The sequence below is a fragment of the Urocampus carinirostris genome, chromosome 12 (genome assembly GCF_059441175.1).
Source record: "Urocampus carinirostris isolate Australia breed hairy pipefish chromosome 12, RoL_Ucar_1.0, whole genome shotgun sequence".
NCBI lineage: Eukaryota > Metazoa > Chordata > Actinopteri > Syngnathiformes > Syngnathidae > Urocampus > Urocampus carinirostris.
In genome coordinates this window covers 41,247,966-41,272,618 of record NC_142360.1, presented here as the reverse complement: position 1 = coordinate 41,272,618, position 24,653 = coordinate 41,247,966, and the positions used below count along the sequence as shown (strand labels likewise).

The window sequence follows — 24,653 nt, the reverse complement described above, 5'->3', positions numbered from 1 at the left end:
GGTAGATTGCATACAGGAAAAGCTCAAAATTGCACAAAATATTGTAATGACCCTGGGTGCGATCAACGATGCATTCAATCTCGTCGCCAATTTAACAGCCGGTATAAACATTTACACAAGAACTACTTTTGGTCGTAACTCACACCGTTCAATTTAATAACAAAATAAAAGCGGGTATAAACATTCACACGAGCACTACTGTTGGTCGTAACTCACACCGTTCCGACTGACTTTAAAGCACAAAACTTCAGCATTTGTCGCCTCCCCCCTTCCTTGCATCATGTCCTTTCTTAAAGGTTCCATGCGTGAACATAAACAACAGCAACAAGAGTAATAGATATTACAGTATGTGCTAGCAGCAAGATAGCGACTCTATTTTATTTTGAAATGAAATGATGTGCATTTCTATAGCGCTTTTCAAGTCAATGACTTCCCAAAGCACTTTACAATGTGCTCCACATTTCCCAATAGCGGCCTTGCAGCCATGTAAGGCGCTAACCTGCTTATTGGGGGTATGAGGGGTTCAGTGTCTTACCCAAGGACACTTCGACATGTAACACGGACGAGCCGGGATTCGAACCGGGATCCCTTGTTCCCAAGACGATGCTCTACCTCCTGAGCTACTGCCGCCCATTATTATTCTTTTGATCGGTGCTGGACTTCTTTTTTTGAAGGTAATGCAAAAATTAGCCTTGAACGTGCTTGAAAAGTGCTTGAATTTGGTCATGAAAAATCCCTCATTACGATTGACCGGTGGAAAGATGCGAGGTAAGACGAGTGGACCTCTTAATATTTTTAGCATTTTCCACTTCAGACTTTTCTTTCAGTTATTTTTGGCTTATTTGTTTTCTGGTCCAAAGTCTCCGCCCCCTTTCCGTGACATCCCAGGTGTGGATTACCTGCGCCGTCACCCGAACTCCATGTAAACCGACACCCGAGACCGACACCTGAGCGCCGGACGGGTGACCCCGCCTCCCACACCGCCGCCACCCTCTGCTGGATCCGGACCCAGGCCCGGACCCAGTCCCCAGACCCGCATCAGGATGCACCAGGAAGGCCGGCGGCTCCTGCAGCCTCCACCGGCAACGGGGCCCAATAATAACTGCGTTTGGATCTCTCTTGTGGCGGGTGAGTGGGATGAAAATGCTTGACTTTTGATTTGTTTTCCAGGTTAGAAAAGTGCTTGAATTTGAGGTAAAGCGCTTGGAAATGTTTGATATCGTTGCCATGTTTCTTAGGTTGAGTGTTGGGCTAGGGTTTGGGATTGGGTTTCAAATGCTAAATGGTCTGCATTTCTATAGCGCTTTTCAAGTCACTAAAGAGCAGAGCAGTTTCAGTGACAGACTGCTGTCACTGTCTTGTACTACGGACAGACTGAAGAGATCTTTTCTTCCTCATGCCATGAGGCTCTTTAACTCCACCCGGCAGAGTAAAGGCCCACATTAAACCACACCACCTACATTGGATATTACCGAATCTTACTGCATTATGTGTTCTGTGTAGCACTATTTAGTTACTCTATATAACATGCTAAAGTGGGCATTTGCACGTCACACTGGGTATCTGTATATTGTATTATTTTGGCTTTATTATTGTATTGTTCTCAGCTCAGGGATGCTGCTGGAAATGTGAATTTCCCTTAGGGGATGAATAAAGTATCTATCTATCTATCTATCTATCTAAAGGGCTCCAGAGGCGCTTTACAATGCGCTTTACACCTACCCATTCACACACACACTCACACACCAATAGGGAGTCAGCCTCCAAACGTTTTGAGGATAATCAAGATGCTAAATGGTCTGCATTTCTATAGCGCTTTTCAAGTCACTAAAGGGCCCCCGAGGTGCTTTACACCTACCCATTCACACACACATTCACACACCAATAGGGAGTCAGCCTCCAAACGTTTTGAGGATAATCAAGATGCTAAATGGTAAATGGTCTGCAATTTAATAGCGCTTTTCAAGTCAATGAAGACCTCCCAAAGCGCTTTACAATGTGCTTCACACTTACCCATTCTCACACACACACACACACACACACCAATAGCAGCTGGCCTGCTTATTGGGGGAATTAGGGATTCAGTGTCTTGCCCGAGGACACTTCGACATATAAGGGTTTTAACCTTTTTCTATGGTTCTAAAATAGAATGGCAGCTAGGGTTATAAAACTAAGCTTTTGGCTCCTTATTAGAGTATTAAACTGAATTTAAGCTTCTAAAAGAGGATTGGAGCCAGGGATCAATCTTCCCTGTCATTTTCCTTCCGGGTCTGAGCGTTCACACAAAGTCGGTGAGCAACGCTTGAAACAACAGTGGGCAACCATAATCCCAAGTGTGGCAATTAAGTCATTATCAAACATGTCCAAAACTTGACATTTTGCTGAGTTTCCGGCAATGCAAAATGATTTTTCACTTTTGAATGAATTGACTCATGTATTATTGCAAAGCTTGTACGGCCTACAAACGTCGTTTCTTCTTACAATTCTTTCACAAGATATCCATTTCTTTTTATTTCCTGATATATTTTGTCGCATAATATTAACATTTTTGGGGGCTTATTGAGTCGGTTGTAAGATACAGAACTGTACTTAATCACATTTTTGATTGACTTGATATCATTGGAAATTATTTGAATGCAACACAAACTTTTGCCACTTTTTCCCTTGTTTTTTTCTCCTTTTTTTTTTTAAATTCCTTTAAAAAAATCTCATTGTGTTTATTTTTTCCTAGCTGTTACTTTTTTCCTTTGTTTTTTTCTTTTCTCTTTTTCTGGCTTTTTTTTCTGAAATTTTCCTTCTTTTTTCTCTTTCTTTTGTTTCATTTTTTTCTCAGCTTTTCACTACTTTTTCATGTTGGTATTTTTTTTTCTCTTTTGCTCGATTTCCCCCCCTTCCTTTAAGTCATTTTTTTTTGCATAATTTTACATGATATTTGGTCATGTTGGGATGAAAGAAGCAAAAACTACCTGAATAGCTGTGGGACCCAAAAGAGCCGGCTCCTTTTAGTGAGCCGAGCCGAAGAAGCCGGTTTTCGAAAAACTCTACTGACTTTACTCAACTTTGTTCTACTTCGACATCCAAATACGGCATTTAGAATACAGCGTCGGGGGAACCCGTGTATTTTGACCTTGATGCACCGTAACTTTGACTTAATTGGCTTCTTAATGAGCAATTTGGAGCCCTGATTTTTGTGAGCCGGCTCGATTTTCTTGTGCGCGGAAAAGCTCCGGGTAGTGCGCAATTGCGCAGACGCGCAGCTTAGAGGGAACATTGCCAAGGATACACACTTACTTGTTGGTTTTGGGTTGGGAACTGGGGTTTGGGCTCCCTGTTAGGGTTCTAAACTTAATGTAGGGTTCCAAAATGGGTTTAGAGCTATTTTTACAATTTGAAACAGGGTTAGGACTAGGGATAGGTGTACTACACTAACCCTACACTGTAGGGCTGGAATTAGAAGCAAGGGTTCAGGCTTCAATAAGGGTTTGAAAAACTTTTGGTTCCAATATATGATTTGGGCTAGGGTTAGAAGCTATGGTTTAGATAGAGAGATAGATACTTTATTCATTCTTGTAGGGAAATTCTCACTTCCAGCAGTATCCTTTTGTTGTTTATTAACAGATGAACAGGATGGCCTCGGGGTGCTGTGTTGTAGTTTAGCTACAGCGGAGTGGATTTTGTATGTATATATTTTTTTGTATTTTATTATTATTCAGCCAGTATCAACCATCAACATGATATCTAGCGGAAATCATTTTGTCACGCGAAGCTATCGACGTGACTCGTCGCCTTCGATCGGCGCCGGGTTTTTAGACCCAACTGCTGTGTTGGGAGTCATTAGGTGAGTAAACCCCCCCAATTCCAACCCTTAAATGCCGAGCGCCAAGCAGGGAGGCAACGGGTACCAATGTTGTAGGTCTTAGGTATGACTCGGCCGAGGCTTGAACCAGCGACCTCCCAGTCTCAGAGCGGGCGCCCTACCATCTAGGCTACCGAGATGACGTCACACGCTAGGCCAAAAGTTCCACGTCCTTGCGGCAGATGGAAATCTTTGTGCCCAGGGTGACACAGCCTCGTGTTCACCTAGATAGCTAGTCCGCCTCCTCTCCGCTTCCCGCAGGCTTTTGTGTCTCTGTCTGCCCTAACGGCACTGAAGCCGGATAGCTCCACGTTAGCGAGGGAGAGAGAGGGAGCGAGAGAGAGAGAGGCAGGGAGAGTGAAAGTAAGAAAGTAATAATGCTCCAGTTGCTTTGCAGTGGTGCCTGGCTTTGTCAACATCAAGAGGACATGTTTCAAATGGCCACTCACTTGTCTCTTGTGCTTCTCTGGGTGTTGTCTCGCAGGCCGGACTAAAACCCTTTGCTGGCCCGACTCGGCCTGCGGGCTGCACGTTTGACAGTTCATTTCAGCAATGTAACCTTTAAATATTCCGTGTTTTCAACATGAAGGAGGGACTTTCAAACTACAAGAGACATTTTTCACTTTCAGATGTATGTTCTCCCCGTGCTTGCGTGGGTTTCCTCCGGGCACTCCGGTTTCCTCCCACATTCCAAAGACATGCATTTCAGGTGAATTGGCCGCTCCAAATTGTCCCTAGGTGTGAATGAGCGAATGAGTTGTCTGTCCCTGTGTGCCCTGCGATTGGCTGGCAACCAGTTCAGGGTGTCCCCTGCCCACTGCCCGATGATTGCTGGGATGGGCTCCAGCCCCCCCGCGACCCTACTGAGGATAAGCGGTACGGCTAATGAGATGAGATGAGATGAGATCAGGACAGATTTATGTCACTTTATTTTTTATACATGAGTTTTTATCTGTCATTAGATGAGGCTGACTTAGTGGTGACTGACAGGATTCTCAGCCATTTTGCTGCTGCGGGTACCCCAAAAAGTCTTTTTTTATTTTTCTATTTCCCCTTTTCTTTTTTCTTTTCCATTTTTTCCTTTTGAATTATTTTCTTTTATATTTCCTTTTGAAATATTTTATTTTCTTTCCTTGTTTTTTTTCCTATTTATTTTTCTTTTTATGTTTCACTTTTTTAACTTGAATTCTAAGGAAAAAAAGAAGAGAAACTTCGTGTTTGCAGTAAAATAAATTCCGCGCTTTCCATAGAACCGTGAAGGCAGCACCTAAACTCCACCTGCGGATTGGGCGGGCCGAACGCGGAAGTGGCGGTCGTCATGGTAACGAGTCTCTCCGGGATTTGCTCAATCGGTTTTTAGGACTAATCCCGGTTAGCATTAGCGCGCTAGCACGCTAATGCTAAAGCGCCATGTTCGGCGAAAGTGAAGCGGCGGCGGCGGAAAGGCGGAAAAGTTGGGCGACTCGCTGAGGGCAAAGTCGGGCAACTTGTTGGGCAACTTGTTGCGAGTTTGCCGCTTTTCGGCCATGAAGCAGGCCGTCCGGACCCCGGTCCTGGCCGCCTTCTTCGGCGGGACCGACGGCGAACCGCCGCCCGGAGACGCCGAATTCATCAAAGGTAAACGAAAACGACTCCAAGTATTATTATTATTTCGAGAAAAAAAACATCATTTTCGGAACCAGTTTTGGTTTTTAATTTAAAATTTTAATTTATGTTGATGATATTGACAAGTTTTGAGTGTATTTTAAACCCGTTTTTCAAGTTTTGCTCTATGTTGTCTTTTTGTTTTTCGAGAAAATGACAAAACCAAAACTTAAAATGAGCCGAGTAGAACCAAGTAAACTGTTTTTTTTTGTTTCAACTTTTGTCAGCTTTTCTTTAAACTGCCCAAAAAGATCATTTCTCCCTCATGCCATGAGGCTCTTGAACTCCACCCGGGGGAGTAAAAGCCCACATGAAACCCCAACCCCACATTTGCATATTGCCCTATTTTTATTACTAGCACTATATAAATACTCTATAGCAAAACGTTGTATTGGGTATTTTTCTATTCTATTTTCTTTTATTTTATCATTATGTTATTTTTCAACACAAGGATACTGCTGGAAGTGGGAATTTCCCTACGGTGATGACCATTTTTTTTAGACATTGTGAAAGAGTTGCAAATGTTTGACTTGTCTTTCCAGAAGTCAAACCAACGATTGTTTAAACTAATGGTGCGTGAAATTGAATCCCGAATGGTTTTACGCACATTTACTTTCGGCTCTGGTTTGAAAACACTCCGTAAATGTGTACATATTTATGTTGGGAATTTATTTGGCTGTCCAATATGTTAATCCACATTCGAATCTGTCACTATTGGCTCAAGATGTTTGATGCCGAATTGCTCGTGATGTTTTTGTTTCCATACGGGCCCTCATAGCTTAGCACAGGCTAAGCACCGTGAAAAAAATAGCAATTGGCCGTGAGTGGTGTCATTTAAAAAGGTCAAAGAATAACGGCCATATTGAAAATCATCTGGCAAGTCTTGTTTTTTTTCTTAAGGGGAATTAGAGAGCGAAACAAACTGATTACAACAATGGTCGTCAAACGATGCAGAAATGCTTTTAGGTGAATTTTTATTCATTTGTGGGCATTATTGCGTGTACTGGAGGAAATATTTTACACAGTCGAATTCGACTCCATGTTGGTTAACACCGGTGAGCTATGTTGGCTTTAGAGTTTTCAGGTATCTTGTTTCAGACTGAGGGTGATGTTTCTGCGACGAGTACATTTTGAAACCGTATCTCCAATCTCGGGAGTTGAAGACTTCCTACGATAGGCGGCGTGACCGAATTTCAACCACCCACCGGTGACCTCGTACATGCGTTTGGTGGCGTCTGCTGCCCCCTACTGGTACGGATGAAGGTTAAGTTACTGTTTCTGTGTTTCAGACCGTCTCTACTTCGCCACCTTGAGGAGCAAACCCAAAAGCACGGCCAACACGCACTACTTCTGCACCGACGACGAGTTCGTCTATGAGAAGTAAGCGCTCCTTGCTCATTATCGGCACGATCAATCAGAAAACTTGGCAGATATCAGTATCGGCATTGTGTTTTTTATCTTTTTACTTTTTTTATGTTATTCTTTTGATTTTATTGTATTATTACTGCAACTTTCTGTCCCGTTAAAAAACTTATTTGTTCGTAAATAGCCAATGTTCAATAAAAAAAATGTAAGATAGCTTTTTTATAAAAACGTTTTGACGCCCTCTGCTGGACTTAAATGGTATTACAAGTCTCAGCAACACGACGTTATCGTGTGCTCTCTTATTTGCATTGATTTAGCAAACCGAGTTACTCATAAATCACGCGCCATAACGAATTGACGATCTATGAAGTTGCCGCGCTTTTAATTATCGATGTTGAGTTGTTGCAGCCCTGGCGAACGGAGGCAGCTCTGCTATCTCCTGAGTCCGCTGATAATATTGAGGAAAAAGTCCACGCTAGAAAAATGTGCGCGTGATTAGAAGATAGCATACAAAGTGTAGGTTACTTACTTTAGAGATAAATGTTCAGGTGGAGACTGACTTATTAGCTCTTTTCATAACGTGAGTTGGTCAATCAAGCGTGTTTGTGATTGAGAGACAGCTTGAAAAGCACAATAAAGTGGAATTGATGAGCTGTTACCATAACATGAGTAAATGTATTTCCTGCAGTGTTGGTTCTTTGGTTTAAATCAGGTGTCTCAAACTTGCGGCCCGGGGGCCATCGCTGTCCCTTTAAGAAAAGTGTCGGGTTTTAATCAGCGCGTTTTTTGTGAAAAAGCCCATTTGGCCCAACCTCACAGGGACCCTAACTTCTAAAATGATAGATGAGTCAATTGAGTTTAGGTGACATTTTAATTTATCGACTGTAAAATGTTTATTTGAATTAATAAGAAGTATTCATGATTTCATTTTGCTTTATGCATAAACAAAAGAAAAAAAGAAATCAAAAAATAAACAGAAAAAAATGAAAATTAAAAAAGGACAAAAACTAAAACTCGAGAAAAAGAGGAAAAGAAAAACGAAAAATATAAAAAAGGAGAACAATTAAAAGAAAAAAGAAAATGGCATTTTATTTTTCCTTTTTCACTTTAAACTTTCTGTTTTGTTTGTTTTTCTCCATTTTACTGTTTTTGCTTTCTTTTCTCTTTGCTTTATTCCAGTTTTCCTCGTTTGCCTCTCTTTCCTATTTCTTCTTCCCTATTCATTTTATTCCTTTTTTCTTTGTTTGAGAAAGGTTGGTAAAAAATGGGAAGAAAAAGGCTTCTTCACGCTTCCTTTCAGTCTCTGAGTTTGTAGTCTTCCCTGGACTCATTACACGAGAGAGCGACATCTAGTGGACAACTCTAAAACACTGTCCCTTTAAGAAGAGCGTCATGTTTTTATGAGCGCTGTTTTTGTGAAAAAGCCCATTCGGACCCTAGCTTCCAAGGCCCCCGACCCCTGCTTTTCCTGCTTTTTCTGCAGTTTCTAGCGCTCCTTGCTCCCCGGTGACTTGCCCTCGTAACGTTTTTCCTTTTTTTTTTTTGCAGTTTCTACGCCGACTTCGGCCCTCTCAACCTGGCCATGTTGTACCGATACTGCTGCAAGCTCAACAAGAAGCTAAAGGTGAATGTCCCGCCTGGCGGTGGCGCCGACGCCTTCGTTCGGAATGCGGAATGGCACGTCCCGCCCGCCCGCCGAGTTGGGCTTTAGCGAAAGTCCGCATCCCCCTCTCCTCTTTATTCGAAAGCCATGAAGTGCTGCGTCGTTTTGACTCCGGCCCCTTCTTGGTTCAGTAATTAGTCAATGTTACTCACTACTTCTTCTGAAAAGTAACCGAGTTCGTATAAGTTACTAGTTACCAGGGATAGTCATCATTTCCCCTTTCTTTAAAAAGAAGTTGTTGGATTTCAGAGAATTTGACATTTTTACGTTTACGTGGAGAGATGAGAAATGACCTAAAAAATGGGAAACAAAGAAATGAAACGAAAAATACAAAAGGAAAAAGAGAGGTAAAAGAAGAAAAAAAAGAATACATTTTTGTATGAAAACAGGAAATACAATTAAAATGCTATATGAAAAAAATAAAGGACAAAATACAAAACAATTTTAACCTTTTTTAATGCCCAACAATACAGAATCCCCCCAAAGTGCATTTTGACCAATCATAAGTGGAAAAAAAAAGGAGTCTCACAGGGAACCGGCTCTTTATTGGCGAGGAGCCGGCTCCCTTCTTTGACTTCCAAGAGACAACGACACAATTCGCTCGACTTAACCTTCAATGGCCTTTTCTTTCAGCACATTATTGATTACTATATCGGTAATGGCCATCTAACTGTATAGTAGTCACTACTTTGAATGGCGACGTGATCGAGGATGACGTGACGTAAACAACTCTGAGGAGAGCGAAGAACTGCTTTGTTCAAAGTCATATTGGCAGTTCTCACCTAGTGGGAACTGATGGGATTGTCAGCCATTTTGCTGCTGAAGGTACCCCAAAAAGTCTTTGTTTTTCCATTTCCCCTTTCCTTTGGTCCTACTATTTTTCTTTTTTTCTAGCTTCTCTTTACGTTTCTTGTTTCCTTTTTCTCTTCCTTTTTTCCTTTTGAATTATTTTCTTTTATTTCCTTTTTTCTTTTTCCTATTTATTTTTCACTTTTTTCTTTTTTTGTTTTACTCTTTTTTTACTTAAATTCTTTGGTTTCCTTTTTTGAAATACTTTTGAACTTTGCTTTTTGAACTTTTTTTGTATTTAGTCATTTTTTTGGTCTTTTTTTCTCTTTTCATTTTTTTTCTTTTTCCTTTACTTATGCTTTTTTCATCCTTCTTTTTATATTCATGTTTTTCTGTAAATGTTTTTTTCTTCTTTTTTTTCTTTTTTTTTTGCAAAAGGCTAAGCAAAAAAAAAAGAGAAGCAAAATGATGCTTTTAAGACACCTAAGGTTTCCTAGATTGTATTCTTCTTTGTTTTTTAGCACTCATTTTCGGTTTCACGGTTTTGATTTAAACACATTTTTTCTGTTGTCAGCTTGTAGCTGGGCAGCACAGTGGTTAGCGCTTGTGCAACACAGTTCTGAGGTCATGAGATCGATCGAACCTCCTGTGTGGAGTTTGCATGTTCTCCCCGTGCTTGTGTGGGTTTCCTCCCACATTCCAAAAACATGCATGTCAGGTGAATAGTCTGGTCCAAATTGTCCCTTGGTGTGAATGAGCGAGCGAGTTGTGTGTCTCTGTGTGCCCTGCGACCGGTTGAGGGTGTCCCCTGCCCACTGCCCGAAGATAGCTGGGACGGGCTCCAGCACCCCCGCGACCCTACTGATGATAAGCGGTGCAGATCGTGGATGGATTGCTTTTAGCTAGCGTAGCAACGAGAAGACAGACGCTCCTACTTGAGCCAAACGGACATTTGGATTCAGTTACCGGTTAAAACGTTTCCTTCAATGCAGCCGTTCCAAATCCGGTAAAATGCCATTTTGCGTGAACCACCCGTGTCAGAGAACACGGGACGAACACGGGACAGTCACAGGACAGAAGGACGCGTGACGCTCACGGATGTTCCTTGGTCACGTTAGCCTCCGCATAACATTTTTCCATTTGGTCTCGGTTTTTGGTCCTCCATTTTGAACATTTACTCAGTCCAAAATGGAAATAGTGGGCGTGGCCTTGTGGTAAGGAGTACAGGACCATGTCATCAAATATATTAGGAGCATGTAATAAGACCGCATCGTATTCATTCGGACTGGCGCATCTTTTTCTACCCAAATTAGTTTTTTTTTTGGGGGGTTTAAATCCACCTTTTGATATCGAAACATTGAGCGAATCGTGCCATTCTTTAATACAAATATTTATTTTGAAGTAGGATTTCATTACTATTAAATATACATGCATCTTGATGTATCCAATCATTCAGTTGTTATCCTGTCCCTACATTGTTTCGAGCGGCGTTCGCAAGCGTCGACATTCTAGTATGAAAATAATTGTCAGCCATTTTGACCAGAGAAAAGGTATACATGAAAAGAGAGGAAAAAAAACACAGGGAGAGAAATAAAGACAGGAACTAGATTCAGAGAGAAAAGGAGAAAAATAAATTTGCGAAGAGAGAAAAAGAAGACAAGAAGAGAAAGACTGGACGAGAGAGAGAAAGGGATAGACAGGAACAGTGGCAGAAAGACTGGTAGAGAGACAGAGAAAGAAAGTTAGACAGGAAGACGGGAACAAGATTCAGAGAGAAAAAGAGAGAAAGAAAATCAGGAAGAGAGACGGAAAAAAGAAGACAAGAAGAGTGAGAGAAAGACAGGACGAAAGAGAGAAAGAGACAGACAGGAACAGTGACAGAAAGACTGAGAGAGAGAGAGAGAGAGAGAGAGAGAGAGAAGGAAAGAAACAGGTAGAGATGCAGGGAGAAAAAGGAAGAGAAAGAAAAACAGGAAGCGTGAAAAAGAAAGAGGGACAAAAGGAGAAAGAAAGTAATACAGGGAGAGTAAGGGGAAGAAAGACAGGAAAGGAGAGAAAAAGAGAAAGACGGGAAGAGATACTGATATAAAGGAAAAGAGAAAAAAGTTAGACTGCAAAATATAGACTAAGAGGAAAAAGAAAGATGTGAATAGAGAAAGAGACAGGAAGGAATGCAGAGAGAAAAAGGAAGAGAAAGAAAAACCAAAAGAGGGACAGAGAGAAAGGAAGACGGGAGAGAAAGAAAGGAAAACAGCAAGGAATAGGGAGCGAAAGAGAAAGATTGCAAGACTGACAGAAAAAGGAAGAGAGGACGAAAGTTGGACACCAAAAGAAAGACAAAAAGATAAAGAGAGACAAGAATAGAGAAAGCTAGACAGGAAACAAAGCAGATAAAAAGTAAAAGGGGAAAGAAGACTGGCAGAGAGAGAGGGGGGGGAGAGAACAGATCAGCTCCGGTGCAACATGGATGTAAACAAAGATATCACTTGATCACAATATTCTCAATATTTTCATTTACCGAGATATTTCTGTCTTTGTCGCAGGAACTTAATGTGTTGTGTTTTTGTTTGTTTGTTTATTTACTGTTTTCGTTGATGTTTGTTTTTGTGTTTTTGTCTATTTTTTGTCTCTACGTGTGCGCTCCCAGTCGTTCACCCTGAGCCGCAAACGCATCGTGCACTACAGCAGCTTCGACCAGAGGAAACGCTCCAACGCCGCCGTGCTGATTGGTGCCTACGCGGTCAGGACCCCGCCCCTAACCCGCCCCCCCACGCTAAGCCTCCGCCTTGACCTGGACTTTTGCGCACGACAGGTGATCTACTTGAAGAAAACTCCGGAAGAGGCTTACCGGGCTCTCCTCTCGGGATCCAACGCTTCCTACCTGCCCTTCCGGTAGGCCCGCCGAAGGGACGAGGGAGGGCCCCTCGGGAGCCCGCGCACCCCGGCTTGATATCCTGTATTTTGCTTGCGCAGGGACGCCTCGCTGGGGAAGTGCACCTTCAACCTGAGCGTCCTGGACTGCCTGCTGGGAATCCGCAAGGTAGGAGTCCGAGGATGACCTTTATGAACGCCACGCGGAACCTATTTACTCGCGGCCAGACAGACTCTAACACGTTCTCTGTGAAAGGGTTAGAAATCATGTTACTTTTGGACCCATTTTTTTTTCGAACCACCCAAAATGACAATATCCACCATGAATAAGCCCATGTCATAAGAGTTTAAAACAGACTTCAAGAATTGTCGCAAAGTCGTCTCTCGGTGTCCATATATTTCAGTGGATCTCTGGCGCCAGACCCAGAATCCTACAGAGGGGAGCGAGGTGTATAGCAGTATCCTCCCCCAAAAAATAGACAAGTGTCTATAAATAAATAAAGTATCTATCTAGCTATCGAGACATATAGACATCTATCTATCTATATAGACATCTATCTAGCTATTGAGACATACATCTATCTAGACATGTATCTAGACATCTATATATCTATCTATCAATCTGTACATCTATCTAGACAATAAAAATGTCAAAGTCTTAGCCCGCTGGAGATACAGTATAGAATGTTTACTCACGAACTAGAAAGAGGAAGCGGATTTCTTCTTCAGGGTAGGATGCTGGGTGACCTCTCACAGTGCCACGCAGTGTAAAGAAATGCATGTCTTTGGAATGTGGGGGGGGGAAACCGGAGTGCCCGGAGGAAACCCACGCAAGACCGGGGAGAACAAGCAAACTCCACACAGGAAGTCCGGTAGCTGGATTTGAACCCACACAGGAGGGTCCCAAGACCTTAGAACTGTGCCGCAAACGTGCTAGCCACTGCGCCGCTGTGCTGCCCCTCCATCTAGACATCTATCTATCTATATCTAGACATCTATCCATCTGTCTAGACATCTATCCATCCATCTAGACATCTTTCTAGACATCTATCTATCTATCTAGACATCTATCTTGACATCTATCTATCTAGACATATATCTATATATCTATCTATCTAGACATCTATCTTGACATCTATCTATCTAGACATATATCTAGACATATATCCATCTATCTATCCATCTATCTATCTTGACATCTATCTATCTAAGTATTAGCCTTGAGGGAAGATAACTCATGGAAAGGTAGTTCCATTGAAATAATAACAATAATGTAGACAAATAGCATACATGAGCCACCACAGCAATTTGACAAAAAACTAATAAAGTCATGTTCAAATGATTGAACTTTTTGTTTTGTTGTATAGCTTTCAGGTCACAAAAAATGCTTGACTTGCTCCGGTTGAGACCGATCTGCTCCAGACAAACGTTTACCTTCATCCGACGCCCTTGTGGGAAGTTGCTGCCACCCTGTGGCTGTTTTAGAGAACTACATTGATAGCATTTGATTGAAATCAAGGGTTTTATCCAAAGCCCGTCTTCTCTTCTTTCAGGAAGCATTTACAGTTTCTCTTTTAGCCCAACGGTCGCCGAGTGACGCTCATTTAAAAAGCACTTCTCAAACGGGGGCGCCGGCGCCCCCACGGTCATTAAAGCGTTTTCAAGAATGGAGATGAAACAATTGAAGGGGGCAGACTTAGTCCATTCAAGCAATGAGCATCTTCTTTCACAAAGTGTTGCCAAGAACAAGTTACAAGCTTGCATTTGGGAAGGTAAAAAGTCGGAAAAGAGGGAAGGAAGGAAGTGGGGGCAGAGGGAATGAGGGAAAAGGGCGAGGGAGGGAAAAGGGTAAGACAGAAGGAAGATCAAAGAAGGGAACTCGGGGAGAAGTGTAAGAGGAAGGACAAATGATGGGTGATGAGGCAGGGAAAGGGGAAACAAAAGAAGGAATGGGTAAGGGAAAGAAGATAAGGAGGAGTAAGGAAAGAAGGAGTGAAGAAGGGGGTGGGAAAGTAAGAGAAAAGCAGAAAGAAAGTAGTTAAAGAGGGAAGAACGGTAAGACGGAAGGAAGGGAATTGGGGAAGAAAGGTAAAAGGAATTGGGAGGTAAGGAAAGGGAAAATAAGGAAGGAAAGAAAGGAAGAAGGGGGAGTAAGGAGTGAAGAAGGGAATAAGGGAGGGAAGGAAGTGAAGATCAAAGATGGGAACTAGGGAAGAATGGTAAAAGGAATGGGAGGTAAGGAAGAAGGGGAAGTAAGACATGAAGGAAGGAATAATGGAGGGAAGGAAGTAACTTGGGAAAAAAGTGTAAGAGGAAGGGAAATGAGGAAAGAGAGAAGGAAGGAGGGATGTAAACTGCCGCCATTGCTGGTTTCCAGGCGCTGCAGCACGGCTTCTTCGACTTTGAGTCCTTCGACGTGGACGAGTACGAACATTACGAGGTGGGATTCCGAAAAGGGGGGGTGGGGGGGTCGTTCCCCGCCTCGGCAGCCATTTTTCACGCCTCTCGGTTTTTAGCGGGTGGAGAACGGAGACCTGAACTGGATCGTTCCCGGGAAACTCCTGGCCTTCGGCGGACCGCACGACAAAAGCAAAATGGAGAACGGTGAGGGCGCTTTTTTCTCTCTGTTCCTTTCCTTTATTTTACTCTTCTTTTGTTCATTTTTCCAAGCTCTTTACTTTTATTCTAATTTCTTTTATTTTTTCTTAGCCTTTTATGCCTTTTTCTTGCTTCTTTTTTTGGGCTTTTTTTTTTTTAAATTCTTTTTTTCTTTTTGGTTTATATTTTCTAGGTTTTTGCTCCTTCTGGCTTTTTTTCATTCTTGTTTGACTTTTTAAAATTGTTTTCTTCTATGGTTTCTTTTTCAACCTAGCTTTTTGCATCCTCGTTCTTGCTTTGTTTTTGTTTTTTCAGTTCATTTTTTTTCCTATTATTTCCCCCCCCCTAGATTTTTACTTTTTTTTGTTCTTTCATTTTGTTTTTCTCATATTTTATCTTTTGTTTATTTTTTCCCAAGTGTTTACTCTCCCCTTTTCTTCAATTTTTAAAAAATCCTTTTTCTATTTTTTAGCATTCTTCTCCCTTTTTCTTCCTTTTTCATCTTTTTGATTTTATTTTTTTCTATTATTTTTTTTTTGCTCGCTTTTTCCTTTATTATTTTTGCCCTCTCCCTTTTGCTTTTTTCATTGATTTTTTTTTTTTGTGGTCTTTTTTTTCTTGCTTTTTTTCTTTCAATTCCCCCCCTGTTTTTGTTTTTTTCCTTTTTTTTTGTCATGTGCGTCATGCGACATCACAATCGGATATATTTGAATTCGCAGCCACAACCCGAAGAGCGGCGATGGAGCCGGCTCTTTTGGCTCACTAAAAAGAGCCGCTTCCGAAACGAGCCGTGACTCCCGTCGTTTTTGTTGCCTTTCAGGTTACCCGCTTCACTCGCCCGAATCCTACTTCGCGTACTTCCGTTCCGGCGGCGTTTCGGCGGTGGTCCGCCTCAACAAGAAGATGTACGAGGCCTGGCGTTTCCAAGATGGCGGCTTCCGCCATTGGGACTTGTTCTTCCCGGACGGCAGCACGCCGAGCGACGCCATCGTCAGACGCTTCCTGGCGCTCTGCGACGCCGCGCCCGGCGCCCTCGCCGTGCATTGCAAAGGTCAGTCGCAAGCCCCGCCCCCTTTCGCTCGGGACCCTCGCCGCGCGTTGAACTCAAGGGCCACACCATAGAACAAACATTCTGTCGGGGGCCGGACTAGTGGATTAGAGAGAAAGAAATAAGAGAAAGAGAGAGAGAGAGAATGTGAGAAACAAAAGAGATAAAAAGAAAAATAGTGAGACAGGGAGAAAGAAAGAAAAAAAGAAAAGTACAAAGAAATGAAGAAAGAGAAGGGGAGAAAGAGAGAAAGGGAAAGCAAGAGAGAGAGGAAGAGAGAAAAGTAAAAAGGAAGAGAGAGCAAGACAAGGTAAAAAGACAGAAAGAAAGAGACAAAGAGAGTGAAAGAGAGAGAGAGAGATAGAATGAGAGAAAAAGGGAGGGAGAGAGAGAAACACAAGTACGGTGTCTTTGTGAGAGGCGTCTGGCTTTGGCAACATCAAGTGGACATATTTCAACCTGCAGCTCGTTTTTCTCTTGCGCTTCTCTAAGCGGGCTGCCTGTTTGACACCCCTGCTCTACCACTAGGAGGCACCAAATATGACACACTGTCCCTTTAATAAACATATAGTACAGCCTAAGATCATGACACATCGTTCTGTGGCAAACAGGAGTGTGCGTTCACGTTGAGCGGAGTGAGATTTTTTCTGCAGGACTTGACATCAAATTTTGGTGGTGCTGGAAAAATTGGCCTTGAAAGTGCTTGGAAAATGCTTGAATTTGGCCGTGGAAACATTTCGTCAAACAAGATACGATCGAGTTCCGAATCGGGGTTGGAACCTTGCAGGTCGGCACAGCAGTAAAAAGGGGCGCTTCTATCGTTCTGTTCTTCTCCGGTAGTTATTGATATGTTTCAACTGGAATGCTGATTCAAGCGGTGTCCGCTAGGGGGCTCCTTGCCGTCCGTCACAAGTCTCGTCATTCGCGCAAACTACACCTAACGTCACGTGCAGAGGGGGGATCGCAAAAGCGAGACGCTAGCCCCGTCTCTTTGGCCCCATCTTGACCAATTGCTGTCGCCCTCAGCCGGCCTGGGCAGGACGGGCACTCTGATTGGCTGCTACCTGATGAAGCACTACCGCTTCAGCGCCGCCGAGGCCATCGCCTGGATCCGAATCTGCCGGCCCGGTTCCGTCATCGGACCTCAGCAGCACTTCCTGGAAGAGTGAGGATATTCCATTGGAACGTAAAGCGCTTTGGCTCCGCCCCGAATGATCGCCGTCCAATGTGCCGAGAGTAGGCGGAGCCTCCTGGCTACGATAAACCAACCCCGCTAGATTAGCCGATTCGTTCGTCCCTGATCGACCAGTGGGTGAAAATCTCAGTTGTGACAAAATACGCAACAAAAAACACTCCAGAACACGACAAAATAATGTAATGTACAACAAAATGAATAACAAAATGGATGAATTAATGCCAAAATCAAATACATGACAATTTATTAAGAAATGAAAGACGCCGTAATACGTGACGAAATGAGTTCTAACAAACATGTCTACATCCACGACACAGTATCATCTCCAAACAGAAGAGCAGCTTCACAGTCTTATTCCACGGACAGACTGAGGAGATCATTCCTTCCTCATGCCATGAGGCTCTTTAACTCCACCTGAGGGAGTAAAAGCCCACATTAGACCCCACCCCCACATTTGCATATGACCGTATTTTTATGACGGTGTGTATTTTCCGTAGCACTATTGAAATACTCTATAGCAAAATGTTATATTGGTTATTTTTTGTATTCTATATCTTTATTATTTTATTTTACAACTCAAGGATACTGCTGGAAGTGGGAATTTCCCAAAGGGGATGAATAAAGTATCTATCTATTTATGTATCTCTTTCTTTCTCTATATCTCTCTCTATCTCTATATAACTATAAGTCTATATCTCTCCATCTATCTCTATCTATCTCTTGAGCTCTCTCTCTCCATCTTTCTTTGTCTATCCATCTCTCTCTATCTCTCTCTCTGTATCTCTCTCTCTTTATCTATCTATCTATTTATCTATGACAAAATCACTACAAAATACACGACCTGATGCATGACAAAGACAGAAATAAATGCCAAAATGAATGACAAAAAACACGACAAAATAAATGTCAGAAAAACGAGACTCGACATAATTCACTACAAAACAAATCTCGAAATGAAAAATGACAGTTACGTTAAACACACTGAGAAAAATAGACAAAATCCACGACACCAAAAAGAGAAAAACCTGACAAAAGTAAGACAAAATATGCGACCAAATACAAAGTAAATCCTGAAAGAAATGAATCGATTGCATTCATAACATATACTAAGGTATTACGAATACGGCAGGATTGCTTCTCTGTAGGTTGGATGTCGAGTGGGCGGAGCCTCCCGTCGTTCTCGTTCCACTGACTCTTTTGATTGGTGGGCAGGAAGCAGGCGTGGTTATGGTCGCTAGGAGACCACCAACGCTCCCAGGGTTCAAAGTTCGCCGAGGACGAGGAGCGATTGGCCGAGCTGACGGCCGGCGTGGAGCGCCTGGCGGTCGACGGCGCAGAGGACGAGCGCCAGCCTCCCGTTGGCCGGGCGCCGGACGACGGGCGGCGCCGGGCCCCGCCCACTCAAGGCGACAAACTCCGCGCGCTGAAGGGTCGCCGACTCGTGCGGAGCTCCGCCCCCGGCAGGTGAGACCCATCGCCGACTAAAATGTTTTATGACTTCGGTCCTTTAGTATCAAAGTGTTAGTCGGCCATTTTGGACAGGAAACCCTTGAATTTCATTTGTGCCCGCGAAATTCTGACACAAGAACCTCAATAGATTAGCAAGAGAAAGACAGGAAGAGAGAAAGAAAGACAGGAAAAGATTTTTAAAAAAGACAGGAAAAGCAAGAGAAAAACAGGAAGAGAGAAAGAAAGACGGAAAAATATTAAAAAAAACGACAGGAAAAGCAAGAGAAAGACGTGAAGAGAGAAAAAAAGACAGAAAAAGATTTTTTTTAAAAAGACAGATAAAGCAAGAGAGAGACGGGAAGAGAGAAAGAAAGCCAGAAAAAGATAAAAAAAAAAGACAGGAAAAGCAAGAGAAAGACATGAAGAGAGAAAGAAAGACAGAAAAAGATAAAAAAGACAGGAAAAACGACAGAAAAAGGAAGAGTGAGACAGACGGGAAGAGCTAGAAAGACAGGAAGAGCGGGAGAGAGGTAATAAGAGAAAGACAGAATGGAAGACAGGAAAACACAGAAAGTAAGACAACAAAAAGAGATAAAGAAAGAGAGTGGAAGGAAGACAGGACAAGACGGAACAGAAGAGCGAAAAAGAGAGAAAGACGGGAAGAGACAAAATAAAATGAGATGAGACCGCCCACTTCCCGATCAAGCGGCCAATGCCGTACAGGCCTGATGGACTCTCGTCCTCGCCAGATTGTGGGCGGGTCCCGAGGCGGGCTCCGCCCCCTCGCCCATCCGATCGTCCGCCACAGCCAAGAGGACCGGTCGCAGCGCCTCGTCGTCGTCGTCGGCCATCTTGAGGTGAGGTTCCTCCCCTTCCCCGCCCGTCCCTCTCTCCGCCGTCCGGTTGGCTAGCGCCGTCACGTGACCCCGCAGCTCCCGATTGGCCGGCTCCCTCGGGGACGTGCGCTCCGCCGCCGGCTTTGCCGATTCGCTCAGGGCGGGACGCCACCTGAGTCGCTCCATTCCCGTAAGTGGGCTGGCCCCGCCCCCTAGCCGCCGCCTGGTTTGCTGTGAAGTGGTGTGTGTGGTTGCCGTGGCTACAAACTCCGCCCGCACAGACAAACTCAACTCTTTCGTTTTTAAAGCCAAATAAATAGAAGGTTCCTCGTTTTAATATTTGGTTGGGTAATATTCCTGTGTTATTCCTGCAGCCAGATTTTTGTAGTATTTACTTTCCTTCATTTTTGTTTTATTTTGATTGAATTTTTGCAGCAGTATTTACTTTTGTAGTATTATTGGAGTCATCATTTTGTAGTATATCTGCTGTAGTATTTTTTTCATATTTACATAGTAGCATTTTTGTAGTTTATCTATGGTATTTTTGTCCTATTACTGCAGTTGGATCGACGCAGTTAAATATTTGTCGTATCTTTGTAGTATCACTGCAGTTTCATTCTGTTGTAGTATTTCCATAGTAGAACCTTTCTAGTATACCTGTGGTATAGTATAGTATTACTCTAGTTGTATCTTTCTGGTATATTTGTTGTATTTCTGCTGTCGTATTTTGGTCGTATTACTGTTCTTTTGTTTTTGTAGTACAGTATTGTATAGTATTTCTGCAGTCGAATTTTTGTAGTATCTCAGTCGTATTTTTTCAATAGTTCCATAGTATTATTTTGTAGTAACCTGTCGTATTTTTGTAGTATTACCATGTTGTATTTTGTAGTATATAAGTCATAGTATTTCTGTAGAGGTTTTTTAATAGCATTTCTGTTGTAATTTTTATGTAGTTAGTATTATAGTATTACTGTAGTTCATTTTTGTTTTATTTTTGTTGAATTTGTGCAGCTAGATTTTTGTAGTGTGTATTTATTTACTTTTATAGTGTTATTGAAGTCATAATTTTGTAGTATTTCTGCAGTAGTATTTTTTCTATTTACATAGTAGCATCTTTGTAGTATATCTATGGTATTTTTGTACTATTACTGTATTTGTATTTTTGAGGTTAAATATTTGTCGTATTTTTGTAGTATCACTGCAGTTTCATTTTGTTGTAGTATTTCTGTAGTAGAACCTTTGTTGTATACCTGTAGTCATTTTATAGTATTACTCTAGTTGTATCTTTCTGGTATATTTGTTGTATTTCTGCTGTTGGGTGTTTTGGGTGTATTACTGGTCTTTTTTTTTTTTTTTGTAATACAGTATTGTATAGTATTTCTGCAGTAGAATTTTGGGAATATTTCAGTAGTTTCATAGTGTTATTTTGTAGTAACCTGTAGTATTTTTGTCGTATTAGCATAGTTGTATTTTTGTAGTATATAAGTCATAGTATTTCTGTAGAGGTTTTTTATAGTATTTCTGTTGTAATATTTATGTAGTTAGTATTATAGCATTACTGTAGTGTTATTTTTGGAGTATTTACGCAGAAATATTTTAAAGTATTTCAGTTGGAGCATATTTTTAGTATTTCTGTTGTATTTTTGTCGTATTTCTCGAGTATTTTGGAATTTTACCAGTGTTGTAATACTTCTGTCATGGCATTTTTGTATTACAGTATTAATGCAGTTTTGTAGTATTTCTCTAATCTTTTCAGAATGAAAGCAAAATACTACATTAGGTAGAGAGAAAGAACAAGAGAGACAGAGATCAAGAGAGAATGTGAGAAACAGAGAACAGGAGAGAGAGAACAAGATAACAAGAGAGAGAAAGAACAAGTGAGAGAACGAATGAAAGAGAATGAGAGACAAAAAGAATGAAAGAGAAAGAGAGAGAACAAGAGAAAGAACAAAAGAAAAAGAGAATTAAAGATAATGAGAGAGAAATATAGAAAGAGAACGAAATAGAGAATGCAAGAAAATGAAAGAGAAAGTGAGAGGGAACAATAGAAAGTGAGAGAGAATGACAGAAAAAGAGAGAACAAAAGAGAATGCAAGAAAATGAGAGAGAATGTGAGAGAGAACAAAAGAGAGAAAATGAAAGAGAAAGCGTGAGAGAGAGAGAAAGAACAATAGAAAGAGAGAATGACAGAGAGAGACCAAAAGAAAGAGAACGTGAGAGAGAGAGAGAACGAAAGAGAGACCGCAAGAGTGGGAGGGAACGAGAGAGAAAAAGAAAACGGTAAGAACGAATAAATCCAGTTAGTGTCTTTGGGAGTGGCGCTTAGCTTTGGCGACATCAAGTGGACATTTCAAAAGTGCAGCTACTTTTTCGCCTTTTTTCTTTTTCTTCTTTTCTCAAGCTTGCTAAGAGAAGCTGGCATGATTTGCTCATGGTTTTTCTCTTTTTCCTTCTTCTTCTTTTATATTTTTTCATTCTCGGCCCCAAAAAAAGAGAAAATGTTGACTGTTTTTTTGTGTTGATGTCCGCAGTCGCTTCAGCCTGACTTCCTCGACTTCTAGAAGGTCCCACGGTCCCTGAAGGCGCCACGCCCATCACTGCAAGGCAAAGGACCGATGACGTCACAGGATTTTGTCGACGTGCAAAATCAGGGGTGGGCAGACTACGGCCCGTGGGCCACACGCGGCCCGGAAGGCTTTTTCATTTATTGTACAGTACTTCAAAATTAAATCTGAATTAGAGCCAGGAACCAAATATAAGGTTTTGCTTTTATTCTGAAAAGAAAAAAAATACGATAGAAATACTACAAATATGCGACTAAAGTAATATTATAATACAAAAATACTACTACTGAAATATTACAACAGAAATTCTACTACGAAAATACTTCAAAAAGACCTTTACAGAAGAGTACAAAATTCTTCTACAGAAATATAGCGACAGAAATACCTCAAAAATATTACTGCCAAAAATACCAAATTACAACCACGTCAATATTACAAAAATACTAAAACAATTGCAGAAATACAACAGGAAAAACTAAAAAAAAAAAAAAAAAACTTCTATGGAATACTTTCAAGAAAACTACTCCAAAAATACTACCACAGAAATATCACAACTTAAATAGTACAAAAACACTGCAGAAACACTCCTATGGAAATGCTGCTTAATACTACAGGAATAACTACAAAAAATACTACTATGGAATACTTCAAATAAAACTACACAAAAAATACTACCACAGAAGTATTATAACAACTTGAAGAGTACAAAAACACTGCAGAAATACAACTATGGAAATGCTGCTAAACACTACAGAAAAACTACAAAAAATACAGCTACGGAATACTTTAAAAATACTTCAAGAGAAATACTACCAAAAATCTTACAACCGAAATAGTCCAAAGATACAACTAGAGTAATACTACAGCTATACTACAAAAAACGTACAATGGAAATACTCTGAAAATACTAAAGAAATACCAGAAAAAAACATCATTGCAGAAATATTGAAAAAACAAGTGTAAAGAAATAGAACATGTACGGTATGTAAAAATGGATTGGTCTCTAAACTTGGGCCGACGGGCCAGGATGCGGCCCCCGGCCCCAAATAGTTTCCCACCCCTCGCAAAATAAAAGCGATGAACTTTAGAGTCTGGACGAAGGAAGTACTACTTCGAAACTTGTATATTTTTGCGATCTTCCGATCGGTCGCCCGAGAGAGATGCCTTTTATTTTCTAGGGACGATCGCGTGAACACAAAGTGCCATAAGTAAGCCCCGATAGTAGGCTTTTATTTTGAAGGGGAGTCACCCGTCCTCGGGTTTCCCTGTGCGACGGGATCCCAGCTTTTATTTTGTGTACCAGAGAAAATAAATTATTTTTCTTGAAACCTTTTCCTGTTTTTCTTTTAAAGGGACAGAGTGTATTATTTGGCGCCTCTTAGTGTTAAAAAAATAATTTTTATTAAAAAAAAAAATGATTTTAAATTTAAGCCAAAAACATGAACTATCAAATAATAGTGCAATTTTTAAAAAATTGGAGACATTTTTATGTATTTATAAAAGGAACTAACGCGATTGGTGGCCATTTTGCTCTTACAGGTTTCCCCTCATCCCCTTTCTGTTCTTTATTTTTTTCCCTTATTTTCTTTTTCTCTTTTTGTAATCATCCTTCAATTTTTTACACTTATCTTCTCTTTTTTTTTTTTACCATTTTTCTTGTTTTTTTTCTTTTTCTCTTGTTCACTTCTCTCTTTTTTTCTATTCTCTTTAACCTTTTGTTTAATTGTTTAGTCCTTTTTTCTGTTTTTTTCTTTTTCCTGTTTCAAATTTAGTTTTTTCCTTTTGCTTTTAGCTTTTGTTTTTCTTTCTTTTTATCTTTATAATGTCTTTTCCCCCTTTTCCATTGTTTTTCTTAAGTTTCTTCTTTCCCTTCTTTTTGGGCTTTCATCTTTTCTTTTTTCCTTTAGTTTATTTTTTTTCTCTTTGTAAAAGGCTGGTCAAAAAAAGGGAGACAAATTGTGCTTTTTAGATATTTGTGTTTCCTCTTTAGTATGTATCCTCCCTTGTGCCTTGTAGCGCTCATTTCTTGTTGCACGAGAAAGTAGAGCAGCATCACATGTTACACACTGCCCCTTTAACAGACTCAGAAGAACTCGAGTGCTCTTATACCTGTCGAATGATGTCACTCAGCAGTCGTAAGTAAATATATATTCATGAAGAAGGGGAGATTTATTTTTGTTAGCATTGTTGCTAAACTAGCACTGTTTTATTCGATTGATTGACATTTATAGGGAGATGGCTTTCTAAAAGGGTAACTCGTGGCTAGCTAAAATGGTCATAAACGAATAAAGTGAGCCAGATAACTAGTTAAAAATGTAAAATCTACATAGTTGGATAGCTAAAAACAAAGCTAAATAGCTAGCTAGAAAGGAGGCCAAAATGTAGCTTGCTAACTAGCAAAAAAGGTCATTTAAATGTTAGCAAGATACAATGGCAAAATCTAAAAAGCTCACTCGATAGCTTGATAAATAGCTACAAAGGAGCCAGATAGATTTGACTTATTAAGCTGGCTTTCAAAATAGTTGGATAGAAAGCTAAACACAAAGCGAAACAGCTAGCAAGGAGGCCAAAATTTAGCTTGAAAACTAGCAAAAAAGTCAAATGATAGCATGCAAAAAAATGTAAAAGAAAAACTAGCTAAATACTTGCTAATTCGCTAAAAGGTAAGAAGATAACTAGCTAGAAAGCTAAAAGGGTAAAACAAAAATAAAAGGGAGTTAGCTAGATAGCTTTCTAAATAGCTAAAAATGTAGGAAGATAACTAGCTAAGAAGGT

The 24,653-nt window shown here is 41.1% G+C and overlaps 1 protein-coding gene across 4 annotated transcripts; it reads left to right on the top strand.

Annotated features, from left to right (window-relative positions):
* The first annotated feature begins 627 nt into the window (after positions 1–627).
* cdc14ab (cell division cycle 14Ab) lies at positions 628–23,206 on the top strand. 4 transcript variants are annotated; one of them, XM_088349878.1, is made up of 14 exons: positions 628–1,128; positions 6,790–6,880; positions 8,414–8,489; positions 11,965–12,057; positions 12,130–12,209; positions 12,291–12,357; positions 14,566–14,628; positions 14,705–14,792; positions 15,607–15,837; positions 16,861–16,999; positions 18,242–18,493; positions 19,228–19,335; positions 19,411–19,504; positions 21,846–23,206. In XM_088349878.1, exons 1-14 carry the CDS (start codon positions 1,044–1,046, stop codon positions 21,873–21,875), a joined length of 1,497 nt encoding a protein of 498 aa, XP_088206004.1. In that variant the 5' UTR covers positions 628–1,043; the 3' UTR covers positions 21,876–23,206. The 4 variants fall into 4 exon arrangements, with proteins under 4 accessions (XP_088206004.1, XP_088206003.1, XP_088206005.1 ...); XM_088349877.1 differs by lacking the exon at positions 628–1,128 and adding an exon at positions 5,164–5,473; XM_088349879.1 differs by lacking the exons at positions 628–1,128; positions 19,411–19,504 and adding an exon at positions 5,165–5,473.
* The last annotated feature ends 1,447 nt before the right edge of the window (positions 23,207–24,653 follow it).